This window comes from Nycticebus coucang, chromosome 4 (assembly GCF_027406575.1).
Source record: "Nycticebus coucang isolate mNycCou1 chromosome 4, mNycCou1.pri, whole genome shotgun sequence".
NCBI lineage: Eukaryota > Metazoa > Chordata > Mammalia > Primates > Lorisidae > Nycticebus > Nycticebus coucang.
Window position 1 is genome coordinate 115,556,892 of NC_069783.1, and position 19,665 is coordinate 115,576,556.

The window sequence follows — 19,665 nt, forward strand, 5'->3', positions numbered from 1 at the left end:
ACAGAGTCTCACTGTACTGCCCTCGGGTAGAGTGCCGTGGCGTCACACGGCTCACAGCAACCTCTAACTCTTGGGCTTACGCGATTCTCTTGCCTCAGCCTCCCGAGCAGCTGGGACTACAGGCGCCCGCCACAACGCCCGGCTATTTTTTTTTGTTGTTGCAGTTTGGCCGGGGCTGGGTTTGAACCCGCCACCCTCGGCATATGGGGCCGGTGCCCTACTCACTGAGCCACAGGCGCCGCCCTAACCCTGAGTTTTAAATCTTGGCTAATATCAATTATTTTTAAAGCCTGAACAAAACAAAGTACATGTGGGATTTAGACCACAGGCCCCATGTTTGCAGTCTTGGGCTTAAAGGGGTGGACTCTGAGTGTTGCCTGACTACACTGGGCCTTTCCTCACCTCCCGCCTCTTACACACCCCCTGTTCCCCACCCTCTGTGGATCAGTAGCCTGTTCCTCCTGTGTGAGCCAGTGCTGCTTCCCCCTTGAGGCCCTCCTCTAGTTCTGCCCTGCAGGTTAAATCACCACGTCCCTGACCCTTCCTCATCCAAGTGCCGCTTCCTTCTGCCCTCTTCTGTGGTCTGTCTCTCTCTGAGTCTGAGGACTTAAGGGCTGGGGCTGTGGGTTTTTTTTTTTTTTTTTTTTTTTTCATTTCAATATAGGGCTGTATACACTGAAGATCAGAATGATTAGTAATGATAAGATCAACATCTATACAGCATTTGTCTGCCACACTGTTATGCATCGTCACCTGAATCCTGATAATCTCAGATGCAGAAATAGGCACCGAGAAAGCAAGCTGCTGCCCACGGTCACAAAGAAGTTGGCGGGGCCGGGGAGTGGGGTGGTTACTGGGATCCAAACCCAGGCCCCTCAAGTCTGGAGCCCACTCCTGAGAGCTGGGTCTACAGCGAGAACTATGACCAGAAAGTTAGAGGCTACAAGGCCCCTGGCCAGGGAAAGCTGGGTAGTGCCAAACAGAGTAGTGCCCTCATGTCCAGCTGAGGCTCCCACAGAGCTGTCTCCAGCCATGCTCCACAGAAACATCCAGAAAGGACACTGCTATATTTAAAAGCCTGGGCTGGGTGGAACTTCTGTGACATTTGAGTGGCCGCCTCTCTATAAAGGCCATACATGTTCCTTTAGCTTCACTCCTTTGGGCTGGCATTTTGGAGAACTTGTCAGGATCACTGCAAGAGGGGAAACTGCTACTGTTGAGGACCCCCATAGGAGTCAAGGCCACCACGGTGCGTGGCTGATAGAGCACAGGGCAGTGAGAGCCCAAAGACCAGCTCCGGGAGCAGCAGGTGTCAATGGGGCCTGGCATGCAGGCCTGGACAGCCTCAAGTCTCAGAGGGTGCTGGTTGCTGGGGCAGGCTGGGGTGCTTCTTGGCATAGCGACCCTCTGCCCATGCTCTGGCCATTCAGCTCTAGAACTTGAACCTTTCACCTTTCCATATTCCCCCAAATTGTGCCAAAATAACCCTTTGGCCAGAAATTCCAAGTATGGCTTCCAAATGTGGCTTGGCCCCTATTCAACAATGAGTAGAGCATGTCTTTTAACTGCTTGTGTCTTCCCAGCCCAGCTGGACTTTAATGTCCCTCCCCTCTAGGTGCGGACACTGAGGCACGGAAAAGAAAGGACAGGCACTTATTCTTTCATCTACCCACCTGACACACACTCACTGTACATGGCAGCTCTGTGCCAGCTGCTTCTCCTTCCTGGCAGCTCTGCGCACTATTGTTCTACTTTATAGCTGAGAAAGGTGAGGCTCTGAAGGCTCAGGATTTGCTCATAGCCACCAGGCAGGGATACAGTTTACAGATCTCAGCTACTCAGACCCAACTTCGAAAGCCATGTTCTTTCCAGCCTTTCCTTGAAGCCACAGGCCTTTATTAAGCCCCAGGTACATGCATTCCCCCATGTTGTCCACTCACCCCTTTCTCACCTGAACCCTGTCATGGCACACAGAATGCCAGGCTCTGCTCCGTCATCTTCTGCTCCATCCAAGATACGAGGCCATCCAGGTGCTGTAAATGGTCCTTTCCCCCCGAGCCCAGGTGGGAGTTGAGTTGGAAGAGTTAAACTTCCCGTGTGCAGGGTGGGAGCTTGCATGGTTTTATTACAGTTCAGAAAGGCACTTTGTTAGCCATGGAGGCGGGGGGCTGCCTGGAAGCAGAGGTAGGGCCAGGATGGGACCTCCTGCTCCTATGACTGCCTGTTTGTCACTGGGCTGTGAAATCTCTCTTTGAAGAGGTGGGGGAGGGGATGGTGGGCTTCAAGAGGTACTGGGGGGGAGGGTACAACACAAGGAAATGGGGAGGTGTCAGTCTAAGCAAGAGAGAATTGTTAATGATTATGGGGCCCAGGCAGGCCCACAGTGACACCGCAGGTGCCCAGGGGCCTTGAGGGAAACACAGACCCCCTCAGCCTATCCGAACAGACGGCTGACACCCAGCTCCAGGTGGCCGATGTCGATGGAAACATGGGCCCAGGGTGGCCAGATCCTCTAATTTCCCAAGAGAAGCCAGCAATTTGGCACTCGTCTGGTTTTTAAATACTGGCTCAATATATATGCACATATTTTCATGTTCACAGTACTTTATGGAGGTATAATTTACATACAGTAAAATGTGCAAATCTTAAGTGTATAACTTGATGAATTTTGACAGTTCAAATATTTTTAAAACACTGGAGGGTCCAAGAAAATATGTCCATGGGGTGCATCTGGCCCTGGACCCTAGTTTAACAGGCCATGTGAGCTGTATGAGCTAGGTAGGACACACACTAGCACATGCAAAGTATCCCATGGGGAGGGGGGCGGGCTTCAGCGAAAACTCAGTAGTAATTGGAATCTAATCACTCTCACAGCTACGGGCACAGCCTCTGGAGCTCAGGAGGGGAGTCCTAACTGCCACTTGCCGTGTGACTTTGCACAGGTTACTTTAACTCTCTGAAGTCTTATTTTCCCCATCTGTAAAATGGGGACGATAATGTTACTGACCCCATAGGGCTGCTGTACAGATGGATTATAAGAGTTCACGAGTTAAGCATTTAAAACAGTGCTTGGCACATGCTAACTACTGTGTATGTATTCACAGTTTTCTTTTTTTTTTTTTTTTTTTGTCATTAATAGACCCTATTTTTTCAGAGCAGTTGTAGGTTTAGAGCAAATATGAGCAGAAGATATAGAGAATTGCTGTATGATCCCTCTTCCTCCACCCTCATTTCCCCTTTTGTTAACAGCTTGCATTGGTGTGTGGTGCATTTGTGACAATGATGTAACAATATTGATACATTGTTATTCACTAAAATCCATACTTTACATAGGGGTTGCTCTGTCTCACACAGTTCTGTAGGCATGGTTGTCCAGTGCATAATGTTGTGGGCCCACCGTCACAGTAGCATATAGAATGGTGTCACTACCATCAGGAATCTATTAGTCCTCACAACTGCTGCAGAGAGAAAACCAATAACTTGCTAAGTAACTTCTGATGAGCTGATGGAAGCCCACCCCTTTCTCTCTGACTCAGGGAAGCGCAGCACATTCAGATGAGAGAAGGGGATATTTTAGAACTTGAGTCTGTTCTAATTCATCCAGAGTAAAAGCCACTCACCCATATCAGGTGGTAGGGTTGAACAAGTTCCAGCCCCAAAGTCCCTGCCACACAGCTGGCTTTGAGTCCACAAGATTATCTGCCTCTCCTGTGTGATTTAAAGCTGCCTCCTCAGCCTCTCTGTGTCTGTATAGAAGAATAGTCTTCCTGCCCAGAGCCGCTCCTGGGAGAGTTTGGCAGCTCAGATGTGCCAGTTCCTGTAAAAGGTCTTTGTAAGCTATAAAAAGCTCTAGATTTAAATTGGAAGGTATTATGATTATAATCAGTTATGCAGAAACACTGAGCTGTTGGGAAAGTGAGCCTGGCCTTCAGAGGCTGAACCCACAGAAAGCAGCCTAGTCGGTTGCATGCAGGTTCTGTGGCAATCGTCTGGAGATTGTCCCTCTGGGAGGAGGTTAGCCAGGAAGTCACAAACCCAGCTGGAGCCTGCCTTTGGCCGGAAGGGCAAGGTCAGAACTGGAGCACACACTTTGGTATGCTCCTGGGTGCGTAGCCTGCCAGCCACATGCCAATCAGCGTGGAGCCACAGTTGTATTGGCAGTTCCTAAAAAAGAGAAAATTTGGACACAGAATCTTCCCAACACCTATGAAAATGAATCTCAGTTGTTCAGATTCATATTCCAGCCACACCCCAGGCAGGGCAGAAAGCCTAACATCTATCCTGCCCTTGACAAAGAATTGATATTGTTGCTTTTTGGTTCATTGTATGGGCATATCATTGATTTTTTTTCTTTAATACCCCAAAGCAAAATTTATTTGTAAGGCACTGAAGAAAGCCTCCTGTCCCTTTTATGCTGGGAGCCCTTGGAAGAGAAGTGAAATTGTGTATTCGCTGCTAAAAAAAGCCCCAGCTTATACAATTTTAACAATAGAAAAATGATCTTTGTGCTTCGGTGCATGGATGCTTAGAGGAAAACAGGCAGTCTGTTCAGGTGGCTGGTGAATTACAAATGAGTGGTTCGCCTTTGTTTTGAGTGACAAGCAATTTAAATGCAGTCTTATGTGGAGGCCTGAAAATTTTTCAAAGGGGATGGGGGGGAGGGGGAGAAAGCTTCCTCTTTGAACCAAGAGATTATATTAGTTGCCACTGAGCAGAGGTGAGAAGTTTGAACTTCATTTGATAATTATAAAATCAGTAGTTTGTGATTGGACATAATTGATGATTATACTGTTGCTAATAGCAGGCCTGCCAGCCTTTGCTTGTGGGACATTTCATTTTTGCACGGCTTCCAAGCCGTGAAAGCCGGCCTGGCATGGAGCACTGCTCACAGCATCTCAGGGAGCCTGACACAAATGCATTTGGGGGCCCATATTATGTTGGATAAAAAGTGTTCTTAAAGCCTATATTTGAAAACACTTTGCTCTGTGCCTTATTGTTAGCCTGGGAATAATTACAAATATTAGAATAAAATTGTATAGTGTTTGTCTCCCTGCAGACCAACCTCTCAGTCAGAGCCTGGAGGAGTGGGCTTCCTAAGTCTCCAGCTAGGCTGCTTCCGGTGTGGGCAGGTGTGCCTGGGTGAATAAAAATCAATGCACAGGGGCGGCGCCTGTGGCTCAGCGGGTAGGGCGCCAGTCCCATATGCCGGAGGTGGCGGGTTCAAACCCAGCCCCGGCCAAATTAAAAAAAAAAAAAAAAAAAAAAATCAATGCACAATCAGGGCTGAGTCAGAAGGAGCCTTAAGCCTATAGCTGGGCACCATCACTTTACAGATGGGGAAACGGAAGCTCAGAAAGGGAGAGTGACTTGCCCAAGATGTTCAGGGATGCACTTCTGGGTACAGCTTCTCCTCTTTCCTACCTTGCTGTTGGTTTTCCCCAAGAAGAGTGACAGGGCCTTCAGGGGCAGATCCTGAACTTTTGTCCTCCCTCCACCATGGGTTGCTCCCCCAGGGAGCTTGCAAGAAGTCTACACAGAACAGTCAAGGTTTCAGCTTAGTTTGGGCTGCTTAGAGGGGGCGCCAGTCTCCATCACCATTCTGGCCTCAGGATTTTACTTTAGTTTTGCCCTTTGGCAGGATTAGCTCAGACAGCCTCATGTCTGTCATTGGTTTGTTCATTCAGTGGGTGTGGATGTAGAGGCTGCTCTGTGCCCAGCTCCATCCTGGGCTCTGACAGAAGGAAATATCAGAACCGGGGCCATTTAAGATTATTGAGTTGTTCAAACCCCAAACTGTGGGTAGTGTCGTCCTTGGCCCCTATCTTCCTCTCAAGTACCTGATAGCCACTCTGTGCTCCCGAGAAGCAAACCCTGTGGCTCACTCTTTAGAATTCATCCAGAACCCCAGCACCTCTCTCCACCTCTGCCGTCAACACTCTGCTCCAAACTACCAGGGCTGCTCACCAGGACCTTCATAGGAGCCACCTCCCTGGTCTCTCTTTCTGCTTGTGCCCCAGCCTTGATTAGTCTATTTTCCACATAGCAGCCAGAGGGTCCTGTTAAAATGTGTATTACATCATGTGAATTTGGTCTCCTGTGCTCCAAACCCTCCATGGCTCCTCATCTCCCTCAGAAAGAAAGGCCAGGTCCCCACAGTCCTCTAGGGTTCTGCCCTTTCCTTCACTTTCTGATGCCTTGTCCTCCCTTTTCCTGCCACACTGGCCTCTTTGCCGATGCCCAACAAGCCAAACTTGCTCCTGCCCCAGGGCCTTTGCATCTGCTCTTGTCCCTGCTCCCTCCCTTCTGTGCTACACACATACCCTGCCCTGGACTCCTGTCCTTCCCTGCATTATTCATGTCCCTTGCCCTTGAGGATGTCCTTTCCCACATTCTCTATTGTGATTTATTTTATTCCCCTCCTCTGCCACTAGGCATGTCAGCTCCACAAGGGTTGGCATTTGGGCCAGTCTTGCTTGGCACTGAATTCCCAGAACAGCCCCTGCCCCTAGGAGATGCTCAATAAATATCCTTTGAGAAAATGAATGTATTATCTGTGATGCTCCAGGCACTACTTTTATGCTTTGTATGTATTATTTTATTTCGTTATTTTAAATGCTAATCTTTGCCCTCCCAATGCAGTTGAGGAAATGGAACAATGTCCAGATAAAAGGTAGCATCAGGCCAGGCATATTGTGCTCAGATGCTGACTGATGTGTGGGTGCCCCGTGTTCAGAGGACACATTATAGACCAAGCACAAACACTTCCTTTTAAATAAAAAACAAGCACCAATCAGCATGCCTAATGCTTTTTAAGACATCTCTAAGGATCAATATGTCTTTGGAGACTGGGGAAGGGTGTGGTGTGATTGCCTGGGGCATACAAACAGTAGGTGCTCAGTAAATGCTGCTGCTATTGTGGCTGTGGTCCCCATCCTTGTTGTGCCCGGGGTCCCTGTCCTTGTGCCCACGACCACCATAGGAGGAGGAATGGGATGGGGATCTGGAAGCTGGGCCTGCACCCCTGGAAGAGGGGACCTCAGGTTTGGGCTAAATTAATGACTTACGCCTGTGGGTTCAAAATGAACTGGTGAGGGGTCCAACTGAATTAATGATTGGCACCCAAGGGTTTAAAATGAGTTAGTGACTTAACACCTGAGAATGTAGAATAATAACAAGTAGCCAAATGTGTTCATTCTGTTCCATCAGGATGTGGAAGCAGGTGCTGGCCCCTGAGCCTTGGCTGGGATGGGACCTCTCTGGGACCCCTGAGTGACCCTCCAGAGGGCTGGAGAGGGTCTCAGGTTTCTGCACAGTTTGGCAGGAACCTTGAGAGCTCAGATCAATAACAGCTACCAAAAACAAGAATCAAACTTATTTTTTATTTAAGCCTCAACACATCAGTGATTTATAGCAGAGAGAATGTTAGCGCCACCTGGGAATGGGGCCCCAGCAAACGTTCCGGGAGGCAGAGTCAAGTCCTGCTACCCCTGCTCGTCTCCCCATCCCTGTTCAGCTCCATCAGCCCTTTGCTATTCCAGCGTTTTCCGTGAGCCCCCCCACCAGAGAGTCAGTCCTGAGTGGGGCATGGAAGCCTGAGCTTTGAAGTCAGGCTAAGCTGGGTCTGAGTTCCAGCTCCTAATACTATACAGCCTTTACTCTCTGTGCCTCAAAATCTTCCTCCATTAAATGGAGCAGTAACTCCCTTCCCCTGATGTGGGGGAGTTTAAAAGAGTTTGTATATGTCCAGCAATTTGCATGGCACCTGGCAGACTCAGTGGTCAATAGTTGCCATTATTATTAATAATACTAATTCTCAGGTCAGCCAAACAAGGCAGTTATCTTCATTTTACAAATGGTAGGAAATCAGAAAAGGGATCTATCATAGAGACTCTCAGAGTAAGGGTGAAGCTTCTAGATGGTCTAGCCAAACCTCCCCATGTGCAGGTCTCCCTGTCTACCTTTTTAGCCTCTTGAATAGATGGGCATGTACTTGGATGCCTCCCCTGATGGGCAGCTCAGTACCTTATAAGGTAGCTTATTTTGAATGCCTCCTTGAAATTGCCACTGTTCCCACTCCTGGACCAGTTCCACCTCTGGAATCTTTACAGCCCAGGATATAGCTGTTCCTCTCAACGTAATAACCAGAAAGATCTTCCCCTGAGTCTGCTCCCTTCTCTTGGCTAAATGTACCCCCAGGTCCCTCCTCACCTTCAGCTTCTCCCATGTCCTGGATCAGGAATTTATCTCCCTAAACACTCAAATCCACTTTTTCTCCCCTTCTCTGCACCATCACCTCCCACACAGACCCTGCGGCACCCGTAAGCAGTCTCCATGGGCCCCTTCCTCTCCACTCCATCTGAGCAGGTTACATTCTTGCTTTCTGGCTTCTGGGATTTCTTGTCTCTCCTCTCCACAGCCCTCAGGCCCCTGCCCACCTCCCACCACACCCACCATGTTCTCAGGCCCCTTCTCTGTGAGCCCTTCCTCTCTGTGTCTCCTCTTACCTCTGCCCTTCTTTGTCTTCCATGAGCTCCCCAACGTGGATGTCCCAGAGGGAGAACCAGCCTTCAGAGGGCATTAAAGGACACCCTGTCCCCTCTGTTCCTAGCTGATGCCTTTGTCTTCCCCAGATCTCATTCCCTGTGCAGCCCCTCCATTGCTCAGGGGTTCTAATTCTGAGACTGTGAGCACCCACCTCTTCTCATCAGCCTTCTGTTTCTTCCAGAATTCCCACCACATCAGATGCCCCCACCCCATCTCTCAAGACCTAGTGGTAGAGGGCAATTGTTCTCAAAATGTGTCCCATAGAACCCTCAGGTTTATTCCCTGAAGAAGAAAGTTCTGTGGCCAAATGCATTTGGGAAAACACTGGGTTAAGCCAAGTTGAAGGATTTTTTTCCTGCAGCTCTGATCAAAGCATCCACATCCACAGAGAAAAGGTGTGCAGGGTTGATCACTGGTCCTCCTTTTAGGCCCGCAGCACTTTGAGAAGCACTGGTTTTCATTTACCAGTCCAGGCCCTGGAGTGAGAGGCAACTGGACACCAATACCAGCTCTCATCTTAGCCAAGCAACTTAGCTTCCCTGAACCTCAGTCTCCTCCTCTGTGGAATGGAGGCGATGATAGCACTCATATCCTAGTGGTATGGGGGTGGGGGGATTTCAAAGATACAACACTGAGCACAGAGAAAGGCTTCAGTTTCCAGAAGCTCCAAACATTCATCCTAAACAACTTGGCACAGAGGAGGTCTCAAGAGCCAGACACACAATAACAACCTCAGGCAGCTTGTGGAAGCTCAGCCTGGGGTGGTAGAAGGAAGATCCCAAATTTTCTGTTTTTAACTACCCGGCAGACAAGAGCTGATGGCTAGAACAGGCCTTGCTTCTTCTCTGGTGTAACTGGCTCTACACCTATTGGGTTCATCTTTGGGAGACCAAACACATTGTCGCCCCTTATATCACAGCAAGCTGTGTGAATGCCGAGTGCTCCATCAGACTCTGAGCTATTTCTGATGGTGACCTTCTTGAGGGTGTCTGTAAGCTGGCCGCCACCCCCGCCGCCTCTTCCTTCCCCAGATGGCCTTCAAAGATCTTCCTGTTACAAGCCAAATCTGTCGTTCTGGACACTTTTCTGCTGCCCTTCTGCATGTAGGGCACAGCCATGAGGCACAAACACATGGCCTTTTATTTATTGAACGTGGCCTTTTATTTATGCCAAGCTCACCTGTTCTGGGCATGTGGGTGAAATGCATTAGAGTCGCAGCTCTGGGAAAAGACATGTGGTTAGAAGAATAATTGTCTGATTTGTCAGAAAGCTTTTGTCGACTTGCACAGGACTCTTTGCTACATGTTAGCTCATCCTGTCCCAACAGCTTCATGGGCAGGCGGAGATTTTTCTTCACATTTGATGGATGACCAGAGGCCAAAAGATGCTTAGTGATGTTAGGCCCAGTACTGGGGTCAGGCAGTGACACCATCAGGAATTTAAAGCTTTCTACAGGCAGACAGAATCGTTGCTCTGAAACAAGACTGAATGAAGCAGGAAAATCCAAGAGGCTCCTATCTTCAAGAGTCCTGTGTACTTTGGGAAGTGCTAAACATGAACTGATTCAAACTGAGTGTCATTTCAGAATGTTTTTTGATCTCTGCTTTTAAAAATTATGTCCAACCATTAGATAAGCCCCTAAAGCAAGGATCCGTGAACTTTTTCTGTAAAAGGCCCAATAGTAAACATTTTTAGCTATGCAGACCACAGGGTTTCTGTCACAGCTATTACAACCATGCCCTTGTAGAGTCAAAGCAGCCATACACAGTACGTGAAAGAGCGGCTATGGCTATGTTCCAATAAAACTTACACTTACACAGTCAGATGATGGGCCATAGTTTTACCAAATCTCCATCAGTCAGATCAGCACTGTCCAGTAGAAATAGAATGCAAGGCACACATGTAATTTAAAATTTTCTAGTAGCTACATTTTTAAAAATAAGGAGTATTAGGTGAATTTAATTTTAATATCTGTTAATTAACATATTATGTCTATAACATTTCAACATGTCTATATACAACATTATAGGGCTATTTTGCATTCCTTTTTTCAGAATGAAAATAAATATTCAGTGAATAAATATTTATTGAAGACTTAGAAATCCTGTATTTTATACTTACAGCCCATCTCAGTTCAGAATAGCCACGTTTCAAGTGCTCAGTGGCACAGGGGATGGTGGCTATTGTCTTAGCTCAGCTCCAGTGGGGAAAACCAACATTATAAGGAGACAATTTCAGAGATAAATAATATATACCATTACAAACTGATAAATGCCATAAAGGGAAAGTAGGGAATGCTGTGGGCGGGGATGAGAAAACATTAAAGAAATCTTCTGGGCACAGTGCTCATAGCTCCGTGGTTACAGCGCCAGCCACATACACTGAGGGTGGTGAGTTCGAACCCAGCCTGGGCCAGCTAAACAACAATGACAACTGCAACAAAAAATAGCCAGGCATTGTGGCGGGCTTCTGTAGTCTCAGCTACTTGGGAGGCTGAGGCAAAAGAGTAGCTTAATCCCAGGAGTTTGAGGTTGCTGTGAGCTGTGACGCCATGGCACTCTTACCAAGGGCGGCATAGTGAGACTCTGTCTCATAAAAAAAGAAAAGAAAAGAAAAGAAATCTTCTGGCACTTTCCTTCTACTTAGAGTTCCTTTTTAGAAGTCCATGCCTCTACCCAAACCCCGGCCACCACAGGCACTCAGCATGGACAGCTGTCGAGTGGGACTTTCAGCCTTTCTTCTGCCTGATCTTTGATAATTCTCCATCTGGGGATGGAGAGATGAATTGCTTTTGTTTCTCATGATTTTCTAGGTGCCAAGTCGCCAGAACCACAGCCTCTAACCTAGCACAGCCGTGACTTTTGAGGCAGCAGTGTCCTCCTGGGATCTGAATGACTGGCCCCACTGCCTGGGCTAGTTTTTCTTTTCCTTTTGCAGTTTTTTTTTTTTGAAGAAGAAGAAGAGTAGTGAATAAATATTTGTTGAATAAATGTTTTCATGCAACCATTCTTGAGGGAAGCAGTGATATAAAAAGTGAAAACATAGCCCAAATCTGATTTCAGTTCAATTTTCATGGAGAAGTTACGGTCTACTTCTTTTTTTTTTTTTTCTTTTTTTTTTTACGGTCTACTTCTTAAATCAATATTCAACATATTAGATGCCATGCAAGGAAGGTGTAGTGAGTTGGGAGGCCAGGTTCCTCTCTGTCTCCCCTCAGATCACACAAGGCAGGAATGAAGAGCCAGGTGGATAGAAGCTCTGGGACAGTTTTTCTATTCAGGTTAAAAGGAGCCCAGCATCTGGGTTTAGAAGAGCAATTTGAATCCTGGCCCTGCCATTTACTAACTGAGTGACCTTCAGCAAGTGGCTTAAAACCTCGGGTTTTTTGTTTGTTTGTTTGTTTTTGAGATAGAGTCTCACTATGTTGCCCTCAGTAGAGTGCTGTGGTGTCACAGCTCACAGCAACCTCAAACTCTTGGGCTTAAGTGATTCTCTTGCTTCAGCCTCCCAAATAGCTGGGACTACAGGCGCCTGCCACAACACCCGGCTATTTTTTTTGTTGCCGTTGTTTAGTTGGCTGGGGCCAGGTTCAAACCCACTATACTCTGTGTGTGTGGCTGGCGCCATAACCACTGTGCTATGGGTGCCGAGCCCTTAAAACCTCATTGAGCCTCAGTTTCCTCATCTTTACTATGGGGAGAAGAGCAGCAGCAATTCAGTGATAGATGTGTCCATGGAATAGACGATCACGAATAGTGAGAGCATCCAGCATGTGGGCAACATTCAGTGTCATGTTGTTGTTATTATTAACCTATCAGGGATGCCCCGAAACTGAATAGATTGTCCCCTCCTCACAGCACTCACAGGAGGCTCCAGTGTTACCACTTCCTCCCATGTTACTCTCAGGTTAGTTGTGTCTCCCACTCAGCTGCAAAGTGCCCAGAACAAGAACTATGTCTTGTTCCTCTCAGGAAGAATAAAAATCTGTCTACTTGCTTGCATGGCAATTTTCTCTTTGCCTAGATTCTAGAGCATTCTTTCTGCCCTTCCTCCCCCAACTTGCTCTTCTTGATGTGATAACCACTAATGTTCCACCAGCAAACTGGATCAGCCTCTTCCCACTTGCACACCCTCCAGGTCTCCCTGTACTTTTTCTTCCAAGCATTTAGCAGTCATGGTTAGTGAATCATCTGGGGAATCTGCCTCAGTGTTGGTGTCCTCACCGGCCTGTGAGTCCCACTAGGGTGGGGTCCAAGTCTGCTTTATTCATGTTGAGTTCTCAGTCAACAGTGCTTGGCACATAGTAGGTGTGCAGGACGTGTTCATTGAGCGCATGAGAGACTGTCATCTACTCTGGAAAGTAAGAGATCAGGGACTTTCACAGAGTAACAATGAGCGAGAGTAAGGAGTTTTTGTAACTGACTTTTTTTGTTGTTGTTTTTTGAGCAGAGTCTCACTACGTCACCCTCAGTAGAGTGCTGTGGCATCACAGCTCACAGCAACCTCAAACTCTTGGGCTTAAGTGATTCTCTTGCCTCAGCCTCCCAATAGCTGGGACTACAGGCGCCCGCCACAACACCCAGCTTTTTGTTGTTGTTTAGCAGGCCCGGGCCAGGTTAGAACCCACCAGCCCTGGTGTATGTGGCTGGCACCCTAGCTGCTGAGCTGTAGGCGCCGAGCTGGTTACACATTATCACTTTGAAATATAATCAATATTTTAAAAGTCGAGCTATTATACTATTTTTTTTTTTTTTTTTTGTATTATGGCTTCAAAATCTGGTGCATATTTTACATTCCCAGCACATCTTGATTTGGACATACCATGTTTCGAGTGCTCAGGAGCCACATATGGCTCGTGGTTGCCATATTGCACAGTGTGGCTACCATATTGAACCACCATGGTTTTCACAGCCTTCTTGCCAGAGTGCAGTGCTGTGCGTGGAGAGGGCAGGGTCTTTCTCAGGTAATCTTCATAAGACACCAGAGACAAGCACAACTGCGTTCACCACCCAGCACTGGGTAGAACCTATCATGAAACGGAAGACATTGGTTATACCTAGAGGTAATATATCTGCAGTGCCTAATACATGCTAAGAGTTATTCAAGCAGTGTCACATATGTTAAATCATTCATTCTCATAGTATTCCTTTGAGGGAAGTTGTTGTATTATTTTTACCAGTCTACAAATGGGGCTATAAAGGCCAGGGTTGAAGTGACTACCTGCCCAGGTACACACAGCTAGTGAGTGGTGGAGCTGGGATTTGAACCCAGACAGGCTAGCTGCAGGCCCTGTGCCTTAGTTGGTCACCTCTGTGAACAGACTGTTTCAGAAATGGCCCTTTCCAGTGGGGAGTAAAAGAACTATGTAGGTCACAGGTCCTAGAATTAATGCAATCCACTTGGAGTTGTTCATTCAACAAATTATGCTTGAGCACCTACTATGCACCAGACAACATTCTCTCAGAGCTTAATTTAAGGAGAGGAATTTGATAACAGATACTCCCCTCTTTCTCGTTCAATGATGTCATCAAGATTTATAAGAGAAGCCCAACTCTAATAGAAGTAGATTGACAAGTAAATGCTCTGAGTAGACTCATCATCAGGAAGTTAGTGCCCAGAGAGAGGTGTGTTGGGGCCAGGGAGAATAAGGCTCATTCTAGTCCAGAGGGGGAAACACAGCCCAAAATATCCTTACCGATGTAGGAGGGTGGCCTATGGGTGCCAGGAGCTCATTCCAGACATGTGAGGCCCAGGACTCTTCCAGTGGGACTGTCCACCAAAGAGCTACAATTAAGGTGGCTATGAGGCCAGAGCTCTGGAATTAATAGCCTCCTGCAGAGAGATGAGATGATGCTGAGTTCTAGAAATTCAGTAGCCACTGGGCATTCAAGAGACACAGATCCATACGCTGCAGGATGCCTCGTCTCACCCACAGCCATGCTCATGATGTCTCATCGGCAGAACGAGAAAGATCCATGAGCAGAAGAATGATTGCATGAATGTAGCTCTTTATTCCTGGGTTATCATGCCATTCATTTATTCAGTCAAGAAGCATTTATGGGGTATCTTCAGTGTGCCAGGAGCTATTTCACATAACCCTGTTACCCTCCAGTGTCTGTGGAAGCTCTTTAATATCTTATAAGAGCTTTAACAATTTCTCTTTCATTTTTAGTGCAAGTAATATTCTCCAGGTGTGTCCTACTTTCCCCAAAAAACATGTGCCATATTTGAACTTCCAGCATACCTACTCTGGAGCTGGGAGCATTGGCCACACCTGTAATCCCAGCATTTGGAGAGGCTGAGGCAGAGACCAAGGGAATCCCTTGAGCCCAGAAGTTTAAGGCTACAGTGAGCTGTGATTGCACCACGGCCCTCCAGCCTAGGTGACTCTAAAAAGTAAATAAAAGTAACAATTAAAAAATATCTATTGCGTGCTGCCATTTAATCCCAGAGCAGCCCCCAGGAGGTAGGTCCACACACAACACCATCTTACAGGAGAGGAAACTGAGGAACAGTGGCTTACCCAAGGTTACACACCCCAGATACAGTGGAGCGGATTTGACCCCAGATTTCCTAACTCCAGAGCTCATACTTTTACCATTCATCCTCCCCACTTCCTCTCCCATGTTTGCATAGGCAGGAAATAATCAGATTTGCTTGCAGACCCAGATGCCATGGTTACACGTGACTCTTTCTCTTGTTGTTTCCAAAGGTGGTGGCCCTTAGTAAGAGAAGTCAGGAGGCGGAGGCTGCTTTTCTGAATGTTTATAAGCAATTAATTGAAGCACCAGGTAAGAAACTCTTGGGCTCCATAATTGAATAATTAATGACAAGAAACTGCCATTAGGACTGTTACACAGGGCCTTCCTTGCAGTGAGCTCTGGGGATGGGCCTGAACTCCTACGTGAGTAGGGAAGGGGCTACAACCAGTCTGGTGTGGATATGTCCCCACACAGCTCTCTGCATCTTCCCCACCATCTTCCAGTGTCAGCCAGGAGCCTGCTTTGGGAGGACCCTGGGAAGATGTCCCACCTAGACCTTCTTGGGGAGCTGGGCATCTTCTAGCCCATTGCCAGAGAGAACAAAAGGTGCCCTGTGTTCTCTGCTAGCAGGTAGCAGAATGGTGGCCACCCAACACACATTTCCCCTAGAATGGAACAGCCAACCTCAAAATTTGACATTGAGTCTGGACATGGCAGCTTATGCCTATAATCTAGCATTCTGGGAGGCTGGAGTAGGAGGATTTCTTGAGGCCAGGCATTCAAGACCAGCCTGAGCAAAAGCGAGACCCCCTTCTCTATAAAAAAATAAAATAAAAAATGTAGCCAGCATGATGATGTACACCTATAGGCCCAAGTATTCAAGAGGCTGAAGAAGGAGGATTGCTTGAGGCCAGGAATTTGAGGTAGCAGTCAGCTATGATGATGTCACTGCACTCTATCCCCAGTGGCACTGTCTCAAAAAAAAAAACTTGACATGGAGTGAAAGCCAGATCCCAATATGATCATATAGAACTGATTTGAAGAGTAAATGAGTTATTCAACCTCAAAAAAAAAGAAAGAAAGAAAGAAAGCCAGATCCCAAAGAGCACATACTATTTGATCCCATTTCCCAAAAATATAAAAGTAGACAAAGAGTAATTTGTCGGTACTACTCACAGTGGCCAAAAGGAGGAAACAACTCATATATTCATTGATGGACCCATAAATAAACACAATGTGGTCTGTCTGTACAATGGAATATTACTTGGCCATGAAAAGGAATGAAGCACTGACTCGTGAACCTCAAAAATGTGATGCCAAGTCAAAAAAACCAGTCACCAGGGTCACATATTGTATGAGTCCATTTATATGACGTGTCCAGAGTAGGCAAATCCATAGAGACAAAAAGCTGATGAGTGGTTGCCGGGGCCTGGTGGGAGCGAGTTTGCAGAGTAACTACTTAATAGGGATATGAGTTTCCTTTTGGGAAATAAAATGTTCTAGAACTAGATAGATGTGATGGTTGTAGAACATCATAAATGTACTAAATGCCACTGAATTTAGTACACTAAATTTTACATTTTAGAGTGTCACTTTAAATCGATAAATCTTATGTTGTATGAATTTCACTTTAACTGAAAAAAAATTTAACCTATACTGTTAGAAATCAAGATAGTGGTTTCCCTTGGAGGGGGCAAGAGTTCCTGGGAGGGGCCTCTGGGGTACAGTTGCTGTTTGGTGCTCTGGGTTTGGATTACAAGTGTGTGATCAGTTTGAAAACATTTTGTTACATACATGGGAAATATAGGTAGGTCATCCATCTGTAAAAATGTCCATTTTTTTAAATGGCCCATCCTCTATTATCTTCTCATTTATTAACTCAGAAACAGGAGCCCAAAAAAGATGAAGTGGTTTGCTTAACACTGGCAAAGCTGGGAGGGGACCCCACTGTGCTAGCACTGTCCACCTAGATGACCCGCCCAATCCTTGCCCAGGCCTTCCACACAGTTGTAGGAATTAATGCTACTGGACCCCACCCTGAGCCATGTGATTGCAAAGTCCCAGCTGTGGAGAACACAGAACCATTTATGTTTGTCATCAAGGTCATTTGTAGGATCTTTGTATTTGGGGTGGGAAAGTCCTTTGTTCCATCCATCTTGGGAAATGATAGTGGCTTGGATATTGTGACCTCCAAGATTTGCATGTACTTGGAACCTCAAAATATGACCTTATTTGAAAATAAGTCTTTGCAGATACGATTAGTTAAAGATCTTGAGATGAGATTATCTGGCTTCAGGGTGAGCCCTATATCCAATGACTGATGTTGTCATACATAAAGGAGGGAACACAGAGACACACACTCAGAGAGGCCTTGGGGAAACAGAGGCAGAGCTGGGAGTGATGTGGCCACAAGCTAAGAACACTAACAATGGCCAGGAACCGTTAAGGAGCTGGAACAAGGCTCGGGACCCATAGCTCAGTGGTTGGTTAGGGCGCCGGCCACATACACTGGGGCTGGCAGGTTCAAACCCGGCCCAGGCCTGCTAAACGACAATGACAACAACAACAACAAATAGCCAGGCACTGTGGCGGGCGCCTATAGTCCTGGCTACTTGGGAGGCTGAGGCAAGAGAATCACTTAAGCCCAGGAGTTTGAGGTTGCTGTGAGGTGTGACGCCACAGCACTCCACCAAGGGTGACATAGTGAGACTGTCTCAAAAAAAAAAAAGAAGCTGGAACAAACAAGGGAAGATCCTCCCCTATATCTCTCAGAAAGAACACAGCCCTTTCATACTTTAGGTGAACCTGACCAGAAAAACAGAAAAAAAGAAAAAAGAACATAGCCCTGCAAGCTGGTGGTGCTTTGTTACATCCCTGGAACACTAACACAGCAGCACTGAAGAAGCCCATGGGCCAGATGAGGAGGGAAGTCTCCCAACCTGTTGCTACTCAAAGTGTGGTCCGTGGGCCGGCAGCATTGGCCAGACCTGCAGGCTAGTTAGAAATGCACCCTAGGCCACTGATACAGCTTCTGCATGTTAGCAAGTTCCATCTGGGGAATCTGCCGGCACATTTGAGTTTGAGAAGTGCTGGTCTGATGTAGAAGTTACTTTGTTCTACACTCTGCATGTTACAAACCCACGAGGAACAGGCTCAACCAGTTCCCATCCCTGCAGAACAGAGAGATAAGCCTGATGCTCCAGGTCTCACAGCCAGGGAGAGATGTGGTTCACATTCAACAAATATTTCCAGCATTTCTGTTCTGTGTGACAAGCTGGCTGTACGTGGAAGGCTGCTGTAACAAACTACTGTCACCTTGATGCCTTAAAACAACAGAAATTTATTCTTTTACAATTCCAGAGACCACATGTCCAAGATCAAGGTGTGAGCAGGATCATGTGTGCTCTGAAAGCTCTAGGGAAGGATCCTTCCTTCCAACTTCTGGTGGTTCCTAGCTTCCCTTGGCTTGTAGCTACATCATCCAATCTCTGCCTCAGTTGGCACATGGCACATGGCTTCTCTTCTGTGTCTCTGTCTCCTTTTTCTTATAAGGGCACTTGTCATTGGCTTTGGGGCCCAGCTAAATAATCCAGATTGATTCTCATCTCAAGATCTTTAACTTACTTATATCCATAAAGACACTTTAAATAAAGTCACATTTACCCAGGTTCCAGAGGGGTGAGGACTTCAGGGTATCCTTTTGGAGGCCAACATTCAGCCATATACACATGTCTGCTGCCTGCTCTGTCGCCACCCAGATCGTGGGCTCACAGGGACACAGTGGGGCTGCTGTGTGTTTCTCCTCAGTAATGAATGTTTTGCCGGCCGGAATGACACAAGCTGAGCAACACAGCAGTGGGCTCTGTATTCCCTGCAACCTAATGGCAGGAGGCTGAGATGGATCATGTGTCTTCAGTCCGGGTCATCATCACTCACTGAGGGCCACAACAAGTGCATGGCCAAGAGGCTAAGTGGCACCATTCCTTGCAGCCTTGTTGCTTATCTCCACTCTCATGAGTAGTATCTGCAAAAACTGCCCCCTCTTCTTTCTCACCCTTTTCAATCCTTTGAGTCCCCACAGTCTCAGCAACAAATGACACTGGAGATTGACCCAGTACAAACCCTAGAGATGCTTCCCAGGGGTCCCCACACCAGACTCTGCCATGGGACTCCATAGTACCTCACCTCACCTGTAGCACCAGGGGGCAGCACTGAGATAGGCTTGTGCTTCTGCCTGTACCACTTAACTGTGTGACTGCCCACGAATTAAAAATTCACCTTCCTGAGCTTCAGTTTCCTCTTCTAGAAATTGGGAACGATATTAGAACCTGCCTCATTTGGTTGTTGAGAGGCTTCAAGGTGAACAGTTCACAATAAGCACTTACTAAATGTTAGCTACTCTCTTTATCTGTATACCCAGGACCCGGTACATAGTAGGCACATAATAATTGTTGGATATTAGAAATTGTTGATAACAAGGGCTGCACCTGTGGCTCAAAGGGTAAGGCGTCGGCCCCATATACTGGAGGTGGCAGGTTCAAACCCGGCCCCGGCCAAAAACTGCAAAAAAAAAAACAAAAAGACTTGGTAACAAAAATGGAAAGAAGGGTTTGGGGACCAAAAACAATACTTTCTCAAC

General features: G+C 46.9%; 1 protein-coding gene across 6 annotated transcripts in view; it reads left to right on the top strand.

Moving 5' to 3' along the window:
* CUX2 (cut like homeobox 2) overlaps positions 1-19,665 on the top strand; it is a 254,962-nt gene that overhangs the window by 174,351 nt on the left and 60,946 nt on the right. For all 6 annotated transcript variants that reach the window (XM_053590221.1, XM_053590222.1, XM_053590223.1 and 3 more), the window contains one exon: positions 15,257-15,335. In XM_053590221.1, the coding sequence (XP_053446196.1) occupies positions 15,257-15,335 (79 nt within the window). The remainder of the gene's footprint in view (positions 1-15,256; positions 15,336-19,665) is intronic.